The sequence below is a fragment of the Triturus cristatus genome, chromosome 2_2, assembly GCF_964204655.1.
Source record: "Triturus cristatus chromosome 2_2, aTriCri1.1, whole genome shotgun sequence".
Classification (NCBI taxonomy): domain Eukaryota; kingdom Metazoa; phylum Chordata; class Amphibia; order Caudata; family Salamandridae; genus Triturus; species Triturus cristatus.
The window spans coordinates 661,131,247-661,158,058 of NC_140582.1; the positions used below are offsets into that span (position 1 = coordinate 661,131,247).

Sequence of the window (26,812 nt, forward strand, 5' to 3'; positions counted from 1 at the left end):
CATCCATTGAGGTACTGACACATCTAGTGAGTCATGCAAATAATTAATCACAGTCTAATTTATTCACCTATACAGTTAAACACACTCAAGTTCACTTACTCATAAAAATACTAACAAATTCTGTGTCTTCCTGCAGAAAAACAAACAGCACATGACACAGATATCCTTGCACTATGTGTATACAGCCACTCCCAAAATCACACGCTCTCACATATAGATAGTTATATACTCTTACACACATATTAAAACTGTTCAGAAACACATACTCAATGGATGATGTCATCAGTGATGTCATTTGAGATGTCATCAGTGATGTCATCAGTGATGTCACTGACCATGTCATGAGTGATGTAATATGTGACGTCATCAGCAGTGCATTGCGGGGGCGCGAGTTATAGTTAGCTGAACTAACTATAACAGGGGAATTTCTAGGGTTTTGTATGAGGGAAATGTCCAGCTAACTATAACGCCCCTGAAACCTATGTTTTTTTCAGTGAATTTCTACGGTTTTTTAAAATGCTAATTCCTAACTATAACGTGCCTGAAACCTATGGTTTTTTCAGTGAATTTCAAAGGTTTTTTAAATGCCAATTCCTAACTATATCGTGCATGAAACCTATGGCTTTTTCAGCAAATTTCAAAGGTTTTTTTAAATGCTAATTCCTATCTATAAACTATCTCTAAAGATATCATGAAAAGCATTCTTTTTTAAAAGTAGGGTGCACATTAGTTTTGTGGAAAAGCATCTTAGTGATTGGTTAAGAAAAAGCAGTTTCAACGTGGAGTGCATATTATAGGATAAAATTTGCTCAGCTCAACCACACCTGCTAGTTGCATTTGGAAGGCACTGTTCGAACTTAAATCAATCGTGAACTTTTAACCTGCACGTGTCGTTAAATTTTCAAGAAAATGTTCCAAAAAAATATCCTCAAGTTTTAAAAAATTGATGAACTTTTAACTTGCACGTGTTGTAGAATGTTCTAGAAAGTGTGTTGATAGAATACGTTGCACTTCTGACTTCTATGTGTTGTTGAATATTAAAAAAACGGTTCATATGGAAAATTAAAAAGAAACCAATAGAGAAGTTTTGAAACCTAAAAGAAACAAAGAACTATTCTAATTTATTCTTTACATGTATTTATGTGTGGAGCAACAAAATTATAGACACAACTGCACCAGGAAGAGGAAGAAGCAGGGAGTGGGGGGGAGGAGGGGAGATGGGCAGAATGGCACACATGCACAATTAAGTACAACACACATATAGACTGACAATGGCCAAAATGAAACACACCAACAAGGAGCACAAGTCACACAACCCACCAACATCACACCACTAAACGAGCATAGAAGTGAAAACCACGCTGCATTCATACAGGATGTGTACAAAGGCCAGTCGTTGGTGTTGTGGGATGTCTGCGACCGTGGTCATCATGGATGAGATGCCCAGCATGTGGCACATGGTTGAGTTTACTGTGTATTATGTTGCCAAACGGCTGCTCCTCCCTCTCACGAGCCCCCACACTTTTGTACGGTGCGCGGTTGTATCTCGTGCACTCGTACGGCACACCATTGTAATGCCTATTTGTGCATGTCCTGCTACATTCCAACTACACCATCACAGTGCCGTTTGGAGGTGGTGTATGCCACTTTACAACACCGACTGCAGCGGCTCTTGTAGCAGGCCACACCAGAACACAGAGACACACTTACCGCACTTCCTGTACACGGACATGTCCGAGACACCCCGTTCCCCTTGCCGGATAGGCACACCCCTGCGCTGACCTGTGAACCCCCGACCAGCACATGCCAGTTGTGCATGCAGGAGGATGCGTGCGTAGCTACACGTCCAGGCTCACTGCCAACGCTGAGGTGACAGCACACTGTGATGTTGCAGGGCTCGTGCCTATCATGCTAAGACAATGACCACAGGGACACACTTGCTAAGATGTGGGTTTGGGGGGCATTGCCGGTCCTGGAGTTGTTGAGATGAGTGTTCTGGCCCTCATGGGTATCCCTGTATCATGCTCATAGACTCTATGGCACCTGTGGGTGTTCTGGTGTGGCTCTTGGCTGTGTTCCCTTTCATGGTGCAGGTAGTTGTCCTGCTTAACACCAGTAGAAAGCAGGTGTAAAATCCCTGGTGCTAACGTGTCTTATCACCGGAATTTGTTTCGCATAGCAATTGGTGTGAAAGTTATGATGTGATTTTTTTCGTGTGCAGAACAATATACGAACTGAGCAGTGTATCTCGTCAAGATCCAGCCCCTGACGCACTATTCCCAATCAATATAAATACAATGAGATTTCTTAATAGATTTTGTGTGTACACTGTAAGTGCAGCCAATACCTCAGTGCAATTCAATACAGGATTTTAGTATTTAGAATAATTCGGAAAGGTGCACCTCGTGTCTTTTTGCACGGGAACGGTTAGTTTCCATTTCATTATCAGCACTTTAACGGAAGTAAAGTTGAGATAAATCTAACACACTATTCAGAAGTTGGTGCAAACTGCAGATATCACCAGTATTCCAGCGATAAGTGCCCCTAAATTTAACAACATGGTGGACTCCATCAAATAACAGTAATAAGAACAAGAAAGAGTCACACAGCAGTTAAGAGAACAACCAAAAACGTTATTAATTTTTTTTCCAATCTATTTGGTACTTAGAAACTGACTAAATAATCAGACTACTTCTAGGACAGTGCTTAGGTAAAACTTTTAAATTTTCAGTTCTGCCACAGTGAAGAGAATAGTACATGGTACTGCACCTTAGTGTCATACCCTGACTCATTTTGTCAATGCATAAGCAAAATCTAGCTTCTAATGCTACTAAAACTTGACAACATGACAGGTTTTAAAAGAGTTATCTGCTAAAAAATACACGATGTTACCAAATGCTTCTCTCACAGTGGTTCCCAAATGCACACAGACTCACAGTGTGATTCTAGACAACAACCACAATACCTAGGAGTTTACCAAAAATCATTCACTACTGTCGAAGTGGTAAGGGAACTGCACACAATCTTCATATTTCGGGACTGCACTTTTGTGTCAAAGCCTGACTCATTTAATCAAAGCATAAACAAAGGCTGGCTTCTAATGCTACTAAAACTTGACAACATGACCGGTTTTAAAACAGTTATTTGTCAGCAAATACACAATATTACCAAATGCTTCTCTCACAATCCTTACCCAAATGCACACAGACTCACAGTGTGATTTTAGACAATCAACACTATCCTAGGAGTTTACCAAAACTCATTCACTAGTCTAGAAGATTTAATGGTACTGCACACAATCTACATATTTAAGTACACCACATCAGTGTCAAAGCATGACTCATTTAATCAACGCATAAGCAAAGACTGGATTCTAATGCTACTAAAACTTCACAACATGACAGGTTTTAAAAAAGTTATCGGTCAGCAAATACATGATGTCACCAAATGCTTCTCTCACAGTGATCCCAAATACACACTAACTCACACTGTGATTTTAGACAAGCACCACTATCCCTAGGAGTTTACCAAAACTCATTCACTACAGTACAAGTGGTAAGGGAACTGCACACAATCTACATATTTCAGGACTGCACTTTTCTGTCAAAGCCTGACTCATTTAATCAAATCATAAGCCATAACTGTCTTCTAATGCTACTAAAACTTCACAACATGACAAGTTAAAACAGTTATCTGTCAGCAAATACACGATGTTACCAAATGCTTCTCTCATAGTGGTTCCCAAATGCACACATACTCACTGTGTGATTCTAGACAAACAACACTATCCCTTGCACTATACCAAAACACATTTCTTCATCTAGAAGAAGTACTACATTTTAGTATAGAAACATAACATAACTCATTTCACAAATTCATAAACAATTACTGGTTTCTAATTCTACCAAAATATAAAAACAGCACAGTTATCTGTCTGCAAACACATGAAAAACACAAATGCTTATCACAGAATGGTTTCTACATGCACACACACTGTCAATAGGATTGCAGAGAAAAAAAGTACTCCCTACACTTTAGCAGGAGAAATACATTAGTCTGATTAAAATCAAAATAGTCTACATACATCCCCTCACAATTAAATAACTCATCTTAAAAGTAACAGATCCTATGGGAAATTGCATGGGGAAAATGCGTTTTAGGACCCCCCTTTTTGCTCGGCCCCCGCTTGACGAATCACCACAAAACTTTCAGGGTAGGAGCGGAGCGGAGCTGGCCAAAAGTTTGGAACAATTCGCGAGGATTCATCAACCGGCGCCAGACTTATTGGGAATAGAATGTTGCGGATTTCCTATGGAAAATAGGTCCCAACTATAACTATCTACTGGCGACCGCCAGTATATAATATACATATATATATATGTAGCCTAGATCTTTATATATGGAGGAAGCATGGCGACATTTGAATGATGCCAGTTGTTATAGGAAAGCTAGCTTCCAGGAATTGCGCCAAATAAAGGAAAATGTATTTGCTGAACTATTGCAATGGAAACGAGTGGGTTTACTAACTAAAAATGAACACAATTTTTTTAAAAATGACCACCCTATGACCCCCATTTTATATTTTATCCCTAAAGTACATAAGAATACAATACCGGTTCCAGGCAGACCAATCATATCGGCTCAGAGGAGTCTACTTGAAGCTATGTCGAAATATGTAGACTATTTTTTACATGAATCTGAGGAGAGCCTGCCTTCTTACATAAGGGATACTGGACACTTTTTAACTAAATTGAAAAATGTCAAATGGGAAAATGATTGTCATTTAATAGTGATGGACATATGTTCACTGTATACCAGCATTAACCACAGTGATGGTATTAATGCAGTTCGTTATTATCTGGACAAAAGAAGTATACATATGTATGAGCATAACAAAATGATTGTAAAAATGATTACCACTTGTTTGACAAATAATTACTTTTTATTCAACAAGGAAGTATTCCAACAGTTGCGCGGTGTGGCCATGGGAGCATGCTTCTTCCCCAGTTACGCATGTTTACACGTGGGCTGGTGGGAGGAGCATGTTTTGATGGCCACCCACAAAATGGTATTTGAACAACATGTGCTCCATTGGTGGAGATTTATCGATGATGTTTTTTTAATTTGGAAAGGTACAATGGAGTCAGCCAATACCTTTGTGGAAGAAATTAATGAAAACACATTGAATCTGAAGTTCACTTCAAATATCAGTAATACCATAGTACAATTCCTGGACGTTGAAATCTTTATTAGAGAAAGCACACTACACACTAGATTGCACAGAAAAGCAACAGCCGGGAACTCTGTATTACATGCCAAAAGTTCTCATCCTCGCCATCTTATTCGTAGTATCCCCTATGGGGAATTTTTAAGAATTAAACGGATTTGCAGCCATGAGGATGATTTAAAAACTTGTCAAGAAGATACATTTGAAAGATTTTTAAATAGGGGCTATGCGGCTTTTGATTTGCACTTAGCTCAAGACAAGGCTAATAATACAGCTCTGGTTGCTTATCAACACATTGTTCACGAGGCCCAAGAATTATCAAGGCTCGGCAATAATGATAGTGACTCCACTATCTCGGAACCCATAAGCAACATCAGATTGATAACTAATTATTGCAGACAAGAAAGACAGATACGTAAAATTTTATACAAAAATTGACCAATAGTTAGGACAGACATTACTATGTCGCAAATTCTGCCAGAACTTCCCCTATTGACTTTTAGAAGGGCTCCCTCAATGAGGGATGCTCTAGTCAGAAATAGTCCTGAGGTGGTGACTTCTAATACTTGGTTAATGGCTAGAAATGGTTTTTTTAAGTGCAATTCTTGTCGCGCATGTAAGTACGGAAAAAATGTATCGGAATATGTCACAGCATTTAGTCCTGATCCAGTTAAAATAAAAGGACATTTGACTTGCAGAACTGAATATGCAATCTATATTTTAGAATGCACTTGCCATCTATTATACGTAGGCAGTACGAAGTTGCAAGTTTTTAACAGGATTTTACAACACTTGAGAGCTGTGGTCAATTCCGATCCCTCATATCCTGTAGCGCGACATTTAAAGTTGGTACACAAGAATAACCTTAATGACCTCAGTTACTATGTCATTAGTGCAATACCCAAAAACATCAGAGGGGGAAACAGGGAGAAAAGTTTGAGACAAGCGGAGTCTGAATTTATTATGTTACTAGATACTAAGATGCCAAATGGGCCTAATAACAATGAAGATTTGCATAACTTTTTATAATGAATTAATGATGCTGAGGAATTGATCAGTTCCTGGTTTATTTTAACTGACGTTTTATCCTTAATTTTACCATGTTTTATCTAGGTTTCTAGATTTTATTTGGTTTTATGAGATTTCATTGTTTTAAGCTATTAGATTTTATTCATTTTAGACATTATTTTAAGTTGTGCAATTACATGTGATCTTTTGCTGCCATTTATTGAATTTTTTCAGACTTATATGTTCCTACATGGCTACTTAGGAGTATCGACATTTTAGGTCTGTATTTAATTCTAATTCAAAAATATCTTGATTTCCTTATTTCATTAGATACTAATAATATGATCAGTTCTGAAGAGGATGACGCGTGTATCTGTATGGACATTGCACTTCAAATTACTTGAAACATGGAAAAACGTCTGAAACATCAACTATAAGCTGCTTTGTACTTTATATTCAATTTATTAAGTTTACTTTTATTATGCACTTAATACCAGCACGTTATTTTGCACGATTTTGCACCATTGTTCATAACTACCGCCAAATATGCCTAATATATCTTTATGGACTTGTGTTTTTAGAATAATGTATTATTTAAAAATTGTATCATAGAATTATTCTGCTAATAGGCAAATATGCCAGTCATCAGATGTTAACAAAAATGCATTATGCATTTAGATATAATTATTGACAATGGATAGTATGATTTCCACCTTAATGAAGTTCGATAGTTGTGTAAATGAACACTTTGTTCTTATCAAATAATTAGATTGTTCACAAATATTGATAACATTACTAAGCATTGTATGTTAAACATTAAAACAGCGATGTTATAGATGGTAATGAGCATATAGGAACACTATGTTCTAATTGGTCAATTATATTCTCATACCTATCGTGGTGGTAATATTTTATCATTCAACATTGATTGGCTAATGTGCTAGCACCTAGAAAAATATTTGTATTTATATTTATATACATGAAAAAAATGCAGTCCTATATTTATGTCTATTCGTAAACTGTGTTGGCAATTATCTAAGCGGTTGTGTTATTAGTCACCTTATATAAAGTCAATCATTGGTCCTGCGCGTCATGTGATCAAGACTGCCGTGGGCAGTCGAAACGCGTCAGGCTGAGCACTTGCGTGAGATTTCTATGCACTACGCACTTTAACCTGCAAACTCAATAAAAGAATTTACTCTCCACGTCGTGGTCCGTACCTGCTTGTTGGATCCCATTAAGGATTGTTCCAGGATTTTGGCTTTCCCATATACACATTATATATATATATATATATATATATATATAAACACACACACACACACACACACGCACACCCACACACACACACACACATATACATAGAACCTAGTTTCCATAGGAAAAGCATTTTTTGACTTGCCTATATTTGACATGCCGATAACTATATTGGCGTCTTTGAGTAACAGGAATAATGCCCAGCTCTGGAATTTCCGTTCACTGGTCCCCACCAGTGTGGTAAATGTAATACATTAAAACACAATACTAAGAAGGTACAACTCAAAAAATGTACATTGCTGTGGTGGTTTCTTTTATTCTTTCTTTCTTTATTCTCTTGATGAGTCTCTTGAAACAGCTTATACAGCCAAAATGTGTTTCGTGCCCATTGTGCTTCTTCAGGACTTGTGTGAAATCCTTAGCCTTTTCAAGCACCTGATCAATTCAAGTGAAAAAAGTCCTTTGAACTTGGGATACAACAATCTTTGGATTTTTCTTTTATTAGGAGGTTATTATCAGATCCTTCGTATAGCTAAATCCTTCATATGTATACAACATTTATACATGTGTGATGAGAATCATCATAGTTGTCACCATCTGTTCGAACTCTGTCTCAAAATATACGCAACTCTCTTTGTGTCTGCTATCCAGTATCATGGGGAATACATAAAAAAGCACGGAAACTCAAATTAGACCTACGTTGAGACACACATATATAATATAACGTATTACATTCATTCTGTGATCAAAAAAGTATTTTGTGATGACGTGTTAACATTAGGTATTTTGTGATACATGCCTTGAAACGAGTGATACCTTATACTTACAATTGTTCATAATGTTTTCATAGTGAGAGACTCAGGCAGCATGCAGGCAGGGAGACGAAATGGGTGAAAGTGAAAGCAGGTTGGAAGATGATTTGGGAAAAATATACCTGCCCTGCCACGTGCCTTTATCTTTGAAAGATTATCTGCATCACTGCTGCCCATGTGAGAGAGAGCTATAATATTGGTCCTGTAAAATTAGCGCCGGTGCTATGCACTGGAAACCAATGGCACATATTAAGCATTGTCCTGCCCATCATTTTCTTATTATATTTCATTCTTTGTGTTACTCCTGGGGCTAGTTCTTCATTGGCAATTCAAAAGTCCTTTAATCAACTCCTACTACAGATGTAGGTGTGGCTTGCCACATTTATTCATGGAAGAAAACTTTGTGAATTGGGTTCAGGGTTGCTCCACCCTACTTTAGGGAGCAAATTCACAAATGTTTCCAATCATAGGAATGGCTTTGCAAAAGGTTTTGTGAATACGCCACGTCCTGGAACTCACACTTTCTCACTCACAAACTCAGCCTTCATAATTCTAAACTTCCACTTATCCTGATTCTAGGAATTGGCAGAAGTGGAATTTATCATCAAAAATACCTACTTAGCACACCTAATTACACTCAGATGCACATAAATCAACAGGTACATGAAAGTTCTGGCAATTTTGTGCTATCAGATAAATGTACTTGTTCCAGTGCCTATTATTTTGACCCCTCAGCAATAGCCAGAGCTATACATCACCATCACCTTCAGCCAGTCCCTTTTCTTTTTAGCCAACAATGTTGCAACTTCTAGGAAAATAGTGTCTTATGTATGAAAGGTTTTATATATTCTGTGTCTATGGGGAAATGTGTTGATGCACAAGGGGCACTCTTCTAAAGGGTAAAAAAAACTACAACCCCCAGAATCTAGAAATAGGAATGTGATAACTCCAGACCTGGATAAATATGACCCTCATGCCAAAGGGCTATTTGTAAAGTCCGCAAAGTAGTTCACACTTTTTGAAAATTAATTATTTTATTTGTCAATAACAAACACGTTGGAACATAACCCATTCATTAAAGATAGTCAGTGGTAGACTACATAGATATATGAAGTCAAAGTGTTAAGTCAAGCAACCATGACACTCCTCTGTAGATCTGCAGTGTGTAGTGCTTAACAAATGTACTTGTTAATTGCAGGCGATTGTGCTAAAAAGCAGGATGTGTGCACAATATGTAATGTAGTTTAATAAACATATACATTTAGTTAGAACTATAAGTGTTCATAAACTATAAGTGCCAAAAACCTGCAAAATAGCACAGGTGGACAATTAGTCTTTAACACGTTTTTAGTTCATTCATTTACATACATTCACTTTAATTGTGGTAAACCTTGAAATACATAAGTAGATCTGCCAAGAATTAAATGGGAGAAATCATTCAGATTTTACAAGAAAAAGTTGCAAATAAGCTGACTTTTATTATTTTAATTCTCTTTTGTGCACTTATCTTTTGCTTTTAGTTGGATGCACTCTAGACACCCCTAATATGTATGAATAACTGAATGGAGTTTGATTTCCTTATTTTCCCAAGAAAGGCTCTCAAAGCAGTCAAAGAAATGCTCCTCTCATGCTGTAACACACCATTCCTTTGTAAAAACGCTCTGCTTTTCTATGTCCCAGAGTCTTCTCTATAGAAGTAAAAAGGTTTGCTTTGGTTTTCTTCACTCGTGTCTGATAGCTAGGCCAGGGCTACAAGGCATTTGGAGCAGCACAATTCCTGGATATAGATGTTTAATGTTTAAAAGGTGCTCAGCTGTTCTTAATGCCAGTGGTGTTCTATATGAACCGCTCTACAGTAGGAGAGCCAATGGACACGGCTGATGAAGACGACATTGGATCTGGGTGTGGGTTGCTTGAAGTCATTGTGATCCAGACAAGTGGTAGCACCATCAGAGCACCAGTAAAAAGATGTGAAAACTCCAGCACAAGCACATGATGAGACTTCAGTCAGAAAGATGTTCAAGGAACATCTGGTACTGCAGATTAAATCACAGGATGCGGCTCATTGATTCTATGTTGATGGATGCATCTGAAGACGCCACTTGCTCTAGATCAAAATATCAAATCTTTAGCTCAAGATCTTTGAGGTGGCTTGTGTGGGTTTAACAGGAGATCTCCAATTAAGTGAAATGGTCAAACTGTGGTGTAAAGCAAGCTAGTTTGTGGATGTCAGTTCTGGTCAGAAGAGTGAATAAGATAGAGGGATTTTATCAGGCCCAGTTGTTTTGCAGAAGTTTAGTAATGTTTCTACCAAACACAGTCCCATTTCTGCAGTTTTCCTGAGTTCCATTTTTTCCTACTTCAAGGAACATGGCAGTTTCTCAATTCAGTGTTTCTTATAGTGGACTCCTCCAGCAAGTACTCTTTCTAATAGAGATAGAATCAAATACCACATAGGTAGGGCAGGCTAGGAATCTTGTATCCCCAGGTGTAGAACGAATACTTGCAACAGAGATTGTTTCATTAAGGAACAGTCTTTCAGTGCTTCCATGAAAGTAGAAGGCCTTCATGCTGCAGATTCAACGCCTTCTCCTGTGCTCCAAGCAGGTTCTGATGTCTCATTGTTCCAAGCATGTTTTTTAAATTTAAAACTAGACATTCTTGAGTGACTCTAAACCAATACGTAAGAAAACAAAAATCCCACATACCACACTTTCCTTTTCATTTCCGGCACTGTAGTTTGCATTCCTCATGACACCAACATTCTCCAAGTCTCACATGCCTCCTTACCAGAACCCTTTAGGACTTTACAGAGTAGTTTCACACGGCTTGATTCTGATCACATGCAACAATTGTGCCTTAAAAACAAGACCATAGTTCATGTCCACGAGTGGAAGAAGGAATATTAGACACCAACAAAGTGTATCACACACTCTGCAAGAGAGTGTGGTGCTAGGGAGAGAGATGACAGGGGGACAACCTCGCAGACTAAGTTTCCCCAACCCATGTAAGACATCTCAGTTCAAACAAACTCCTCCTGTTTTCCTGGTCCTCGCTGCCCTCAACCCATGGCCTCTTATGGTCTATTGGGTGCAGTGGTGTTATTGTTCACAAGTACAGGACTAGTCTAAATATTTAGACACCCCCTAGCAACTAGCCTCATCTAGCAACCTTCACTTTGCAAGCACCATAGGATCTACGTGAAGGCCACACTACAGAACATACATGCTGTAAAATCCAGTTAGGGCAGGAAATGTCTGTGAGTGCATGAGAAACTTATTTTCCATCAACCAATCATGTATACTTCATCACGGGTATTTCTTCTCACTCCACAGCAACCCAAACCGATTAGCACCATGCCACAATGACCTCCCTTTGTTCTCCCACAAGTTAGGCATGGGGTCCATATGGAACAATCAACCATCCTGATATCTGTGCTTTCACCAGCCCCAGCTCTGACTTCACTGGCTCAGCTGCCTCTTCAGCAGCTCAAAGTGAGCAATGAAATACCTGCTGTTTGGGTGGTACAGGGGCACAAACTGAAGCTGTCTGAGCGGCTGACTCCGTCTGGTATGTGAGTCCATTGGCATTGTATTTGCCAAACGAGGCAGAATATGTTTGCAATAACCCATACACCAGCCCGTTCACTGGGAGTGCCGTTTTTGAACCAATTCTAACCGTGGAATTGCAAATGCCAATCATGTCAAGTCAAAATCTTTTAATAACTTCTGTTAGAGGTGGATCTTCTTTACACAGCACATGAGTAAATGCATAACTGCAGACCATGATTAATTGGAGGGAAAGCAGATCGCTTTGGACTATGTTGCAGGCAGGGACAGATTGCCCGTAGTGAGCATCAGGCATTTCCCCAAGATGCTGGAAGGGGGGGGGGGCTGGTCCAACAAAATTGCCATGGCTGCTTTGGGTTCCCAGTCCTCCCTGGTTGCAGGCACTTTACAAAAATCTAAGGGGCTTATTTATGAGCCCTTGCAACAGTTTTGCACTTCCGCTGTGTCACTTTTTTTGACGCATCGGCGGCATAAAACATATCTCCTGTTGCACCCTATTTACAAAGTGACATATCTGAGCAGATGTGTCACTTTGTAAACCCCTGCGCTACATTATATCTGCGTCAGGAATAATGTATGCAGGGTGGGCGTTCCCACGTAAGTAAGCCTCATAGAAGTGACACAGTGAACTCTATGAGATTTCACTGCGCCACTTCTAGGGTGCAAATGCGTCATTATCTTACGCCTGCCTCACAGCAGGCGTAAGACTGATGGAGGACCTTTCCCATGGGGCTTGCCCCGTGTGAAAGGAAACATTGCTGGAGTTGCGTCACTTTTGTGACACACTCCAGCAATGCGTCACTTTTGCGCCTACAGATACGTCAGAAATACTGATGTATCTGTAACTCCTTGCGACATGATGCGTCATACAGTAAATATGACGCATCCAGCATGTCGCACGGAGGGCGCACCGAGAAGTGCTCATAAATGAGGCCCTAAGTATCTTCTTTCGGAATTTATTTTGGGAATCCTCTAATCACTTTACAAGCACAAACCTCCCGGGTACACTGTACTCTGCACATTGAAGAGGATCCTCCCATTTGCCTTGGAGGGCTAGAAAATCCCCATATGAATGAGATCCAGAGAGAGCATGCTACCGATGGCCTCCCCACCGCATTCGAGGGGGTACTCTTTATATTTTATCACAGTAAGTAACAGCTTTAAAGTAGAAAGATGGAACATATTATCCAGACGGCGTTAAACTTATCGGCTGTTTAGCGGCAGAACTGCCGCTAAACCGCAGATAATGTGCTTGATAATATGCTGTAGAGAATTCCAATTGAAGCCCATGTTCTGGTGTCAACATGGGCTTCTATTGGAATTCTCTGCGGCATATTATCAAGCCCATTATCGCCGCTTTAGCGGCAGTTTTCTGTCGCTAAACCGGCGATAATGTTTAACGCCGTCCTTGATAATATGCCCCGATGTTATTTTGTAACCACTACCGCCACTTTTAACTTTGGTGTAGAATAGTATTCAGCCTTCGGTGTCTTTGCCGAAACAGCTTTAATGTCAGTGATGTCAGAGCGGGTAAGGTAAGATGGACATCAGACTATACCCCCTCCAGAAAAGCAAGGACATCTTTCAGATCCAAAATAAACAGGAGGGGGATCGCTACTTTCTCTCCTCTAAATTCTGAACTGGTCAGTGTTAGACAACCACGGTGAGTTTTCATGTCTGCTGTGTTATTAAATTTACCAGCTGAGCACCCATGGAATAAGGCATTTGTGATTGTACAGGAGTGGCATTCCTAATACCTGGGCTTCCAAGGTACAATACGTACGCAGGCTAATCTGATTGAGAAATAGTTCCATGAAAATACCGTTTGATAATGTGTTTTTGTTTCTGTGAAGAGTACGTTGTATAAACGAAAAGGTGAACAAGAATCATGTGAAATATCACGATCGACCTCCTACAGAGAAAGCGTCTAACTGTTACTGCGTTTTTATTCAAAATGAGCGATCATTTTAAATGCATACACGAAATATGCAAGAGATAGCGCTGCGAAGCCCTAAGATGGAATGCAAGTTCATCAGATGACTTAACAATCGAAATACAGGAAACCACCCCTCCGCGGCTCACATGCAGTTATTAATATGACTTTCTTCGTACATATATATTTATTTAATTGTTTTGAAGCGATCTGCAAATTATATTGAGGTCAACAGTTTAATTCAAGACGCCTATTGCTGGTTCTGTGCCTCCCATATCTACAGGTACATAGAAAAATGAAATGAACACATAAACAAAGCATACTGATATACGATTCATGGTATTTGATATATCATAGCTAGAGTATTTGCAAAGTAAAGTTATAGGTTCTTACCAAATTGACCTGTATGGTTTTCTCCCAGTCCTTTTCATTATTTACACCAGCATTATTGACCAGAATATCCAGCCGACCAAAATGTTCAACTGTTTTCTTGAAAGCATCTGAAATTTGAAAAAAGAGTGAATTTTGTTACCTATTATATTTTGGCAAATTAAGAGTGTTCACATTCGTAAGCACACTTTCCTAATTCTAAACGGCAGACTTGGCCCCTCCCGTCAAACTCTTGTGTGTGTTTTCCCAACAAAACCTTTCTTTTGGGGTTGAAAAAGAGAAAGGTTTAGATAACATGCATGTCCCTTTTATTCTACTATGGGCTAGACCAGTAAATCACACGACAAGCCGAGGTACCTCAAAGTTTCATGAAAAAGCGGAATTTATTAGTTTTCAGATCACGTGATGCCCTTTTGCCATTTGGTTGCCATCTGGCAGAATTTTCATAGTATCACTGCCTGATTAGGAACCCAAATTCACTGGGACGTTTCACTCCAGATTAATCCACTCCGACGTGGTGGTTTAACATCATCCAGAATATATGGTTGGCCAAACAGTTCGGAGCTAATGAGCGAGAATGACCAGCAAATGGGGCAACTTTTTCCAGCAAGAGTTTAAAGGGTAAGTATGCTCCTGGAGAGATCATGCTCAAGACTGTACTAGCGGGGGGGCTTCATCGAGAGCCCTAAATTTCCCAGAACGTTCAGCTACACACAGTCTTGTAAGAGTGTATGTGATAATTGTGGTGTTGAGCCTCAGGCCCACATGGTACCAAAAAGGATGGACACAGACACTCCGTACTATGGTGCGATAACTGGCCTCGAGCACGTGCACCCGGGCCCTTTTATTGACAGGCTCACGTCACTCGTGACGGCTGTGAGGGATGCGTGTGGGGGTGCAAGTGTGCCCACTCCCATAGGGGAGTGGCTGCCAACTCTGTCTGTCGAGACACTAGAACGTGTCTCGCAGGACACAACAATAATCAGAATATTGCATGACCGGGACCAGCAATGAATGCTTCGAAGCCAAAAATAGCTTTCCAGCACAGTGCCTCAGGCTGGGAGAAATGGTATCTTTTATCACCGACCAACGCATTGCCGTGACATCTAATACTCACAACGGTCCCTGCATCAGCACCAGTGGGACTCCTACTAGGGTTACAGAGGCAAAAAAGAAACAAAGCATCAGAACTTCTACCTCGCTCTCTGCAGTTTCCCCCTGCTGCCCTACTTCCACTCTCTTTTCGAGACACCAGTCCTGTGTGTGTGTGTATATATATAGGTTTATTAATTTCTTTTTAGCAAAATTTCTCCTAAACAGTTGCGAGTTAGGTGCCCCATTTCCCTCTCTGTCCCTAAATATGAGGGCCGATCATCTTATCAGCATCACCTGATCCTGCTGCACTACACCTGATTGCCTGCTTTCGCAGTTCCCTACTGTGATTTATCAAGCTGTATCCTGCCTGCTCTTTGAACAAAACATACGTATCTTCCACTTACCTACCTGAGAGGGAAGCTATCTGCACCCCGTCTTTTCCAGGTCCTTCCCTGAGGTTTTGTCTAATGATTTAAGTTTTTTCATATACTCATGCCCACCTGCAATGTATAAAGACTCTACAAGCTGCCTTTTAAAGTAGTCTTGCCTAGCAATAATTTGTGATAGAGTCCATATTCTCTGGAACTTCACGGTCCTACAAGCCATTCTGGAGAGACTTTGGTAAACCGTACACCCACTTACCGGGAGAACTGCGCTCCATCACAACACTACAGGTTACCCTGAGATTTACCCTAGACAGGGCAGATAGTTCACTACAGCACTCACCACAGCCGCACTCTTCATTCGCCGCCTTTAGAAAACAGACGCAACAACACTGCTAGAATCCTATAATGTCCCCTACCATGCCCCTAGTTCCAATGATTCACACACAGAATTAAATAATATATGCAATATGATGCTAGTTCTAAGGCCATTCTTTCTCTTCCTACTTAACTCAATATTTTTAATATGCCATTCTGATTGGACTTGCAGCAATATCACTAAGATGTAAAGATGAACTGTATTTGTAATTTTGCGTTTTAGTAAAAAAATGATTAATAAAGAACGCATAACGTAGTCTTGCCACCGGGTTAGAGACACCGCTATCAACTTTCCTACAATGGTCAGGCTCGTAGCACATAATACGCAACAACTGTGATGTGAGTGCTGGTATTTGTTCGGGCTACTGGAAATTCCTGTCCCTGGGCTGCATCTCTGGGAAAACAGAGTGAGATCCACGGCCAGGCTGTGGAAGCCGCCCTGGCAAAAATTGCTCAAACCAGCCCGCTCCCCTTCGTCTCTTCGCTCTCTCTCCGTTTCCATCCATCCATCCTCGACTCTCCCTCTCTGAACACTTTCTCTCTACCACCCTATGCCTCCCTCTCTTGAAGCCTCTCCACCCCGGCTGCAGTTAATCCCAGGGAGCTGGGGAAAGCGACAGAGACCCCAGCATCGGCCATGGGATTTCAAACCAGCCTCCAAGGGCTCCAGCCCACCAGGGGAATGCCTGGTGGCATTAAAGGCCTGTGCAGCTCTGGTGAGATCTCTGTGGCAATGAGCGTTCAATGTGCATCGGACCATCCCAGAAATGTCTTCTCCAGTGAGATTGTGCTGCAGCAAACTTCATCTTCCACAGACAGACACAACGTGTCGCATTCAGAGTGTGGGACATATGCTACGTCACAAGAGCAAAGTTACCGAGTTTGGGAGATGCATAAATCGTTTACATCCTGGATTAAACTAAACCAAGAAATAATAAACAAAATATGTTGTGAAACAGACACCGATATTGCACCCGTTTTACTATTTATTGTAGCATGCCATTTAACACGGCCAGGTTTGTTAACTGTAAAAGTGTTACAGTGTACTGATGCGCATTATTACTGCGACAGGATAACTTGTAAACCGCTGTCTATACGAGTATTGTGAGAAACAATGCAAATGGTCCTTGCTTGGAGGGTGGCTTAGAATGATGGTTGAGTGCATCATCATATACAGCAGCTGTTTCTGTGGTTTGTATCTCAGCTGCTTGCAGTATGTTGATGTATGTCACGAGGGCCATTATTACAATTGATATTTTCGAGGTACGAATTTTTGTACAATTTTATTATTAAAATTATAGAACCAATAATCATTTAGTAACACTGATACCGCTCAGCACTTAATATTGGGACACTGATATTAAAAACCACTCTTAAAACCAAGCCACTGGAAATACTGAGCCCGTTTTAATTTCATTGTACAAGCCTGGAGATGCAACACATCTATTAGGTAGGCAAATTGATGCACAATTGCTCTGAAAGTTTTTTTTAGTCCATTCATTTATAAAAAAAAAAATAATATTACAAAAGAAAGCCTGCAGGACAGCTAAATTAGACACCTATATTATTGCAGCTAGTAGCATTATGGTCTGTTGTGGGGGCCACCTCCTGTAGTCAAAAATTCGTCATGGAACTGTGCCCTCTTTCATCCTAACCATTCCCTTACCAACACCTGGCTGGTCCGACCAATTTAGATATCCTAATCTCTGAGAGGTAGGCCCTCTCTATTTCGCTTTACAATTATAGCATACTTTCTTTACCCGCCCCCTCGCTTATTGATAATGAAGAAATAAAGCTCATAATCCTGACTAACGCCCCAGACCGGTTAGGCTATTAGGAAGGGCAGAAACATGTTGGTGAAAAATTAGGGCTTGCGAGAATCACAATATCAGTGCCTACACCCCTCTATTACCTTACTGTAATTTATTTTATTCATGCCCAATGTACCACATGAATATAAGGATACTTAGTGGTATACCTTGAGGTATTTTTATTTACTAACTAGATCACTGTTGTCCAAGAAAAAAGAAGAATATTTAAAAAGTCCCACAGAATAGCCCAATCCAAGATCGAGTTGGCCCTGGTGGCATCATCCTAGCAGGGTGGTACGAGGTGGCCTATGATGAAGCATGTCACATTACGTAAGAAATCCACCTTGTACAATTCTTGGAAGTGCCTTTTTTCAACAGGCAACACCCAAAACATAACACAGTATTGGACCCACTTATCCAGACCTGGGACATCTCCTTTTCCTAGGGTTCTGCGATACAGCTACCACTCCTAATTTTGGTGCTATATATATTACATAACATTACCAAAATTATGCCATCATGCCACTTTACGTAATTATGTTCCTTTTGTGGTAAAAATTAACAGCGAAAGTGCCATGAGCTGGGCATATTTACATCAAATGTATGGAGCAACAGAACATGAGTGGCTGTTGTTCATGGTGCTTTCTTTACAGCACTTTGTTAGCAAGAAATGCATTCTCATTTCAAGAATTGACACCAGGATGCATTTCACTATAAAATATAGTACTAAATGAAGGATTTGCATTTCATATAATTCAGATAATTTTGTGTAATTTTGCCAACATTTTGTGTCATTATGCAAAAGCAAATTATGTCAATCAAGTGTATATTTTGCCAAAATGTTGTGTACTTATGCAAAAGAAAATCAAGGAATTCCGCACACCACTAGTAATAATAAGCATTGCTAATACCGAGCCTCTGATGATACAGATCATCAGGAAGTGGGCTGTGACACCATCAGCTTCTTGGGCATTGCCAGAGAGAAAACTTCCAATTACTAGGATTATCTCCTCTGTGTAATTGGATTGTCAAGATACAAGTGGTGTACTGGCTCCAGCAATGCCATTGTGATAGTTTCTAGGAAGGCAACAATGTCCTCCTGTACACTAATTGGTGCAATAGTTGGCAAATGTGGTTAGCAGTGGCGGTTCCTCTGCTAAGGGGAAGGAGCATTGCCCCACTGCTGCTGTGCAGCAGTAAAAGAAAGGAAAAATAAAATGATAATAATGCAATGCTATTATCATTTTATTCTTCCCTGCTGTGGCAGCATGTGGGTGGGTGGGGCTGCTCTGCTGACAGTAGGGGGGGGGGAGTATTGGGCATACTAAAGTGCGCATGATGCTTTGACCGGCCCTCTCGGGTATAGCATAACATATCTTGACACAACATAAAATATACTAACATAACACAGCAGAGCACAGCATTACGAAGCATGACAAAACACGACTACTATTACATAATACAGCATTGCACTATAAAACACAAACATAACATAACATAACACAGTATAGCTTAACACAATGTAACACATCAAAACATAGTGGAAGACACCATAACATAACACATGATGGCAAAACATAGCACCCTAACATAGCAAAGCATAGCATATCATAATATAACATAGCACACCTTTATAAAAAACCTGCATGCCCCAACATAATACACCCTAACATATCACCACATGGAGCACCAATACACAACATAACACAAGGCACCATAACATAACACAGAACAACACAACGTGACACATCTTAACACACCCTTACATATCAAAGCATAGCACTGCATGTCACATCACAACACACTATACAGAAGCACAGCATGATACTACATAATAGGCCCAAAAATAGCACAGCATTCCAAAACCCAACAAAACATAACACACCACAAAATAGTACAGCATAGTACGGCATTAGACAACATAACATGCCCTGACATAATACAGCATGATACAACACCACACAACACACCATAATAGCATAACACTGCATGACACAACACAAAACTCCATTATTTAATCGAGCACTACAAAACACAACCCACCATAACATAATGATGTATAGTACAACATTAAAAAGAGATGTCATAACGTAACACCACCTCGCATGGCAAGATACAACGTAACATATGTAACATAAAATGGCATACACCAGAATTGATATTGATATGTTTTCTAGAGCGCGCAAATGTCAATGTCGTCTTGGCGCTAGTGTACCCGACTGACTAATGTAATACTGCATTTGAGCTGATTTTTTGGGGGGGAGTGGGGTTTGCCTCTCAATTTAAGGACTAGAAAAGAGCCAGGGTTTTACGTATTTTCTGAAAGTCAGCTGTTCCGGTAGGTTGTTACAGAGATGGACTGTGGTTGGATGAAGCTTCTGACCCTCCTCCCCCAGTTGGATCTCCTGACTTTCCTGACATTGATTACTCTGGAATTAGTCAATCTTAGTGACCTGCTGGAATTGTACCATGTGAGATTTTCTAGAAGTAGTCTGGGGCAGCTCTATATAGGGCTTTGTGTGTAAGACAGTGGGCTTTGAGTCTGACTCTCTTCTTCATTGGCAACCAGGAAAGTTCTTGTAAGGGTCCAGAAACTGACTGAAACTTGGGAATTTTCTGCAGAAGTCCTGCGCGAGTGTTCTGGAGACATTGCAGTTTTTGCAAGGAACACTGATGAATAGCAACATATCGTGCGTTACAGTAATCAAGTCTTGATTATAGATGTGCTGTTACTACTTCTTTTTGTAATTCAAAAGTTGTATACAGAAAAATCTTCCTGACCTTGCATGATAGAAAGAAGCAGGAGGAGGTAAGTTTATTTATTTGTGAATTGAAAGATAGGTTGGAGTCAAAGATTATCCCTAACTTTTTGACAGTGGATACTGGTGTGGGGAGAGGGCCTAGCGTATGTGGCCACCAAGATTGGTACCATGATGGCAAATTCTTCCCAAAAAAGATCTCAGTTTTTGCAGAATCAAGCATGAGACGGTTGGTATTCATCCATTGGACTATGTCGCTCATGCAGTTGTTAAACAATGAGCTGTCTCTTAAGCATTGTTCAAAATGGACACAATAAGCTGTGTCGTCCACATATGCAACAGGAGTGAAGCTGAAGGATCGAAATAGCTTAGTTAAAGGGGACCACATATATATTGAATAATGTAGGGCTCAATAATGAGTCCTGAGTAACACCACAAGGCAATGTAAATGACTGTCCCCCAAAGCCACTGAATGTCAAACAGCGCAATTTCACAGCTGAACCTCCAATAGCAATATCCGCTAATCGTGCAATCAGAATCTCATGGTTCACAGTGTCGGAAACTGCCAACAGGTCTAACAAGAACATGGCAGCTTTTTCCCCACTATTTAAAGTATTTCTCACTTGGTTGGCCACCACCACCCAGGAGGACTACAGGTTGTGATTCAGCCTAAAGCCACATTGAGCTGAGTCCAACACTTCATTCTCCTCCACAAACTTGGACAGAGTGATGTTCATGTGTTTTTCCAGAACCTTAGCTGTTGGAGGTAGTCGAGAGATGAGAAGAACATTCTTCACCTCTCTGGGGTCAAGTGTTGACTTTTTAACAGCTGGAAAATTGAAGACTTTTTCCATTCTAAAGGGAAAGCTCCAGATTCCAGAATGGAATTCAGTAGCTGAGCGAGGGATGATGAAATTGTGCCAACAATGTCATGCATTATTTTAGGAGGGCACGGATCTGACGGAGCTCCGGATTTAGTTAGGGCAACTAGTTTGATCACTCATTCCTCCAAGAGTTAGGACAAATGTTCCAATGAGTTTGACCCAGGAGCTATATTATGTTATTCCCGCTACCTTTTTTTAAAGAAAATAAATACTACCAGTTGGTCGCAAAAACAGCTGGCAAGAATGACACAACACAAAACACACTAAAATAGCACATCATAACGCTACACAACACAGTCAAATGGAACACAGCATAGCATGACCCAAAATAACACAACATAATACAGAACGCCATCAAATAACAGAGCATGGCATAGCATGACACAAGATAAGGTGACACCTTTGATCTGGTCAGATCATAAGACTATCCTATTTGAAATAATTCGGCTATCCTATTTGAAATAATTTGACCGCAAAAAAACGATGTTAAAATCCCCAGTGAATACTATGTTAGTCGCCCCTGGAAGGAAGTAGAGACAAGATCTCTAACCACCACTTTAAAAAAAAACCAATGCCAAAATTGGCTTTGGACCCTGATCAAGCCGCAGAGCAATATTCGCTCCTGGCTTGACATGGCTCTGACATCACTAGCGCCCCCAAAAATGTGTCGACAATCCAGGAGAACTCCTTCAGAACCCTGGTTCACTGAAGCCTTAAAAGCTAAGAAGCAGCAATGTCGCAAACTCAAGAGAAAGTGGAGACTTAATGATAAAACTACTCGACTAGAATATAAGGTATCTCTCTTGACTTTCAAGAAATTAATCCTTAAAGAAAAGGCAACCTACTTCTCCGAGAAACTTCTGGCAGCTAATAGATGTCCTATAGCCCTGTTCACCACAGTTAAAAATCTTGCAAAGCTACCACCTACACCTGACACTGGTATGAGTCAAGAATTTTGCAATGCTCTAGCAGAATGCTTCCAAAAAAAGGTAAGATAGGTTTTCGACCTATTTGTGCAGCAGGACAAAGGTCCAGGCCAACTGCCGAGTGTTGCTGACAAAACCCAGTCAGCTGTACCTATTACTCTACATGGTGACCTTGATCCAGATACCCCCACCTTGTCCCATTTTAATACGCTGACAACTGAACAAATTGCCTCACTTATGGCCTCCACCAAATCAGGCTCTCCATTAGACCCCTGTTCCCCCACAATTCTGCATATTTCGCCAGAGACAATAGCCATTCCTCTAACTGAGATATTTAACCTAATGCTCACAAAAGGGCCTTTTCCAATGGACTGGAAGAAAGCCTCCATACCTCTGCTGCTAAAGAAACCCAATTTGGATGTCAAGGAGCCACTTAATTACAGACTGATTTCTAGAATTCCATTTCTCGCTAAAGTCATAGAAAAGGCAATACATATCGAATGCTCAGCCTTCATAAAGGACAAGAACATACTAGATACTTCCCAATTTGGATTTCGTGCTCAGCACAGCACCGAGTTATCTCTCATCACAGCAACTGAGGAGCTCAGACTGATCCTGGATACAGGGGGAATGCGGCGCTGATCCTAGTGGACCTGTCAGCAGCCTTTGATACTGTCAATTATGGGCTGCTGCAGGACTGATTGCATACCATCGGGATCAGGGGCAAGGCGTTGTCCCTGCTAAGCTCCTTTTTGCCTGAACGGTCCCAGGAGGTGGCGATGGGGAAAATGATATCATTCCCCTTTGTTCTGCCTTGTGGGCTCCCCTAGGGCTCCTCCTTTGGCCCAACACTTTTTAATCTTTACGTCACCCCGCTGGCTAGCCTAGTGAGAAGCTTTGGATTCACCCTTGTGTCATATGCAGATGACACACAGATCATCGTCTCAGTGAGTAGCTCGGATAGCCAGATGGCCACTATGTTCAGGGAATGTATGAGCCACATAGCTGGGTGGATGTCAGACAACTGTCTGAAATTGAACTCATCCAAGACTGAGGTCCTGTTGTTAGGGAGAAATCCCTCCTTTTGAATCAACAGCTGGTGGCCTGACCAATTGGGTCTGCTGCCCAAGCAGGTATCTAAAGCAAAAAATCTTGGTGTCCTCTTTGACACAAAGCTTACTTTTGAAAATCAAATCAATGCCACCACCTCGGCATGCTTCTTCATTCTGAAGATTTTGAGGAAAGTCCTCCCGGCAATACCGATTGACCTAAGGAAGACAGTGGTTTCAGTTTTGATTTCATCAAGACTTGATTATTGTATTGCCCTCCTCTCCAGTGCTCCACGCCGTAGCATTAACAAACTTCAAACGGCCCAAAACGCAGCGGCTGGACTACTGTTGGGCATCCCTAAGTTTCTCTCAGTTTCCTCGGGCTGATTAGACTACACTGGTTTCCAGTGGCCAAGAGGATACAATTTAAATCATTATGTATCGCTTTTACATGTCTTAATAACATGGGGCCATCACAACTGATGACATTTTTGAAACCCTATTCCCCTGCAAGAACCCTTAGATCGGCCTCATTAACCCCTTCAGTGCCCGCCCCTTTCCCCGCCCAGTGCCGGCCGTTGCATTAGCGGGCGGGGTCTATGACGAGCTGGACTCGTCATGGGCACAGCGCCACCGCGGCCCATGACGAGTCCAGCTCGTCATGGGCACTGAAGGGGTTAAGAAACCTAACTGTACCCAGAACCAGTAAGTTAAGATGGGGCGGCAAGAGCTTTACAGCCACAACGGCAAGCTTGTGGAATTCATTGCCCATCACGCTGAAAAGAAAAAATAGTCTCTTCAAATTCAGGAAAGCCTCTAAACATGGCTGTTCTCGGTTTAATCGGCTTACCCCATTTGTACTGAATGCACTGGAGGTAGCGCCTAGACACCCCAGGGTATTAGTCGCGCTTTATAAATTCCTCATCATCATTGTTAGATTTGGGGGTCTCTAGTTGGCAGAGATAGGTACCTTTGACCAAGTAGGGGCCATTGCGTCTAGTCAGGGAAAGGGGGTACACTCCTAAAATAACCCCTGCTCACCCCCTTGGTAGCTTGGCATGAGCAGACAGGCTTATCTCAGAGGCAGTGTGTAAAGCATTTGTGAACACATACAGTATCCCAGTGACAAGACTACAGATGGACCCCACACAAGTTGTATATTAAAAATAAGTATTCTTTGTATAGATTTAACACACGACCATAAACGACAAAAATCAACAATACTGTACTTTAAATGGTAGATTTAGCCAAGTTCTCTTTAGATGTTAAAATGCAACACTTTTAGTTCAATGTACCTTAGGATGTGTAACGCTATAAAACGAAAGTGTTGCACGGAAGGTGATGCGTCGGTTCCTTACATGCAAGAACGGTGATGCGTCGGGTCCCTACTGATGCGTAGGGGATGCGTCAGTTCTTCTCTGCGAGGAGAGGTGATGCGTCGGTTTCTTACTGCGCTTCCGTGGCGATGCGGCTCACAACACCGTGATGCGATGAAGATCCGGTACAATGCGACAAATATCTTCTTCTTGATGCAACACAATGTGTGCATGCCCCACGGCAGTGCGGCGACTCAACAATACTTCTGAGCCGCGACAGGCCCTGCGACACGCTTCCCAGTGATGCGGCTGCGTCTGATGCGACGTCGATCCTCTTCTCCGGTGATGCGAGACGCTTCGGCAACAATGCGACTGCCCTGCAGTGACTCAACGATTCTTCTGAGCCACGACAGGCACTGCGACACGCTTCCCAGTGATGCGGCAGTGTCTAATGCAACGTCGATCCTCTTCTCCGGCGATGCAAGGCACTTTTGCGTTGTGAAGTGACACCGTCAGTTCGGTGTCACGCTTCTTGCTCGTAAGTCGTGCTTCCAGCTCCTTGCGACACGCAGTCCCACAGAAAGCCCAACACATCTGCAGGCACTTCCAAAGAACTCTTGGGGAGGTGGTTGGTGAAGTCTGTTGTCCCTGAGACTTCAGCGGGAGTCAAGCTCTTTTCTCAAGCCCTTGGAGATCCTTCACAAGTTGAGTAAAGTACACACAAAGTTCCTTTCTCCTCTCTTTGGCAGTCAGGCAATCTCTGCAGGCCAATCCCTCAACCTTAGGTATAGTCTCTCCTCAGTCTCTCTGGTTCCTCTCCTCAGCAAAGGTTTCTTCTTGTTTCCCAAAAGTGATCTAAAGTTCTGGGGTCTGGGTCCCTCTTTTTCTACACAGTTTCTCTTTGTTCTCCGAAGGCAGAGAGGCCTTTGCCTAGTCCAAACCAGTTCTGGAGCACTCTGTTTACATGACTCCTTTCCTTTCACAGTGCAGGGCAGGGACATCAGACACACCACAGGAGGTGGAGCCAGCATTGTGGAGGGAAGGCACAGCCCTACTCAGGTCCCAGGTGTAACTCCTCCCACCCATCTACATGCAGATCTCTCTATTCAGCCCTGTGCTGACTCACCCTGTCTCCTGGAATCCCCCAGACCCTGTCACTCAAACTCCAGACAAGGAATACACAACCTAGTAGAGGCAGGCTTGGATGGTTAGACAAGAAAATACCTACTTTCTAAAAGTGGTATTTTCAAAACATAGAATGTTAAAACCAACTTCACTAAAAGATGCATTTTATCATTCTGCGTTCAGGCATACTAAACTCGAATTTCTACCTAGTTCCTTTAGTCTGTTAGGATTATAAGATGTCATATTCAAACTGCCCATTCTGGCCTATGGGGAACAGGTAGCCTTGCAATAGTGAAAAACGAAAATGGCTGTAATTCACTATTAGGACATGCCGCACACATCAGGGCTTGTCCTACCTTATACTTACAACGCACCCTGCCCTTGGGTCTACCATAGGGATGACTAATATGCAGAAAAGGGAAGGTTTAGGGACTGGCAAGTGGGTGCACTTGCCCAGTCAGCATGGCAGTACTAGACTGCACACAGGCTCTGCAATGGCAAGCCTTAGACACACTTTAACAGGCTGCTTCTGAGGGTGGCACAACCAGTGCCGCAAGCCCACCAGCAGCATTTGGATTACCAGCCCTGGGCACTCCTGGTGCACTGTACTAGGGTCTGACAGGTAAACCAAACCAGCCAATAACGGAATCACTAATCCATACATCAATTTACAATAGGGAGCACTTGCACTGTGGAGCTGGGTAGCAGTGGCAGAGTGCCCAAAGCATCTAACACCAGCAAAAACACATGAGGCAACAGCAAAAAATGAAAGGTGCCAGGTTTAACAACCATCATCATCATAACACAATAAAAACCAACATATTGCAGCATAGCTTAGCATGCAAAACACAACAGAAAGCATGCTACCATAACACAGTATAGCACAGTAT

General features: G+C 41.5%; 1 protein-coding gene across 1 annotated transcript in view; it reads right to left on the reverse strand.

Annotated features, from left to right (window-relative positions):
* HPGD (15-hydroxyprostaglandin dehydrogenase) overlaps positions 1-26,812 on the reverse strand; it is a 354,979-nt gene that overhangs the window by 284,310 nt on the left and 43,857 nt on the right. The window contains exon 3 of the mRNA XM_085641853.1: positions 14,200-14,306. Within this exon, the coding sequence (XP_085497979.1) occupies positions 14,200-14,306 (107 nt within the window). The remainder of the gene's footprint in view (positions 1-14,199; positions 14,307-26,812) is intronic.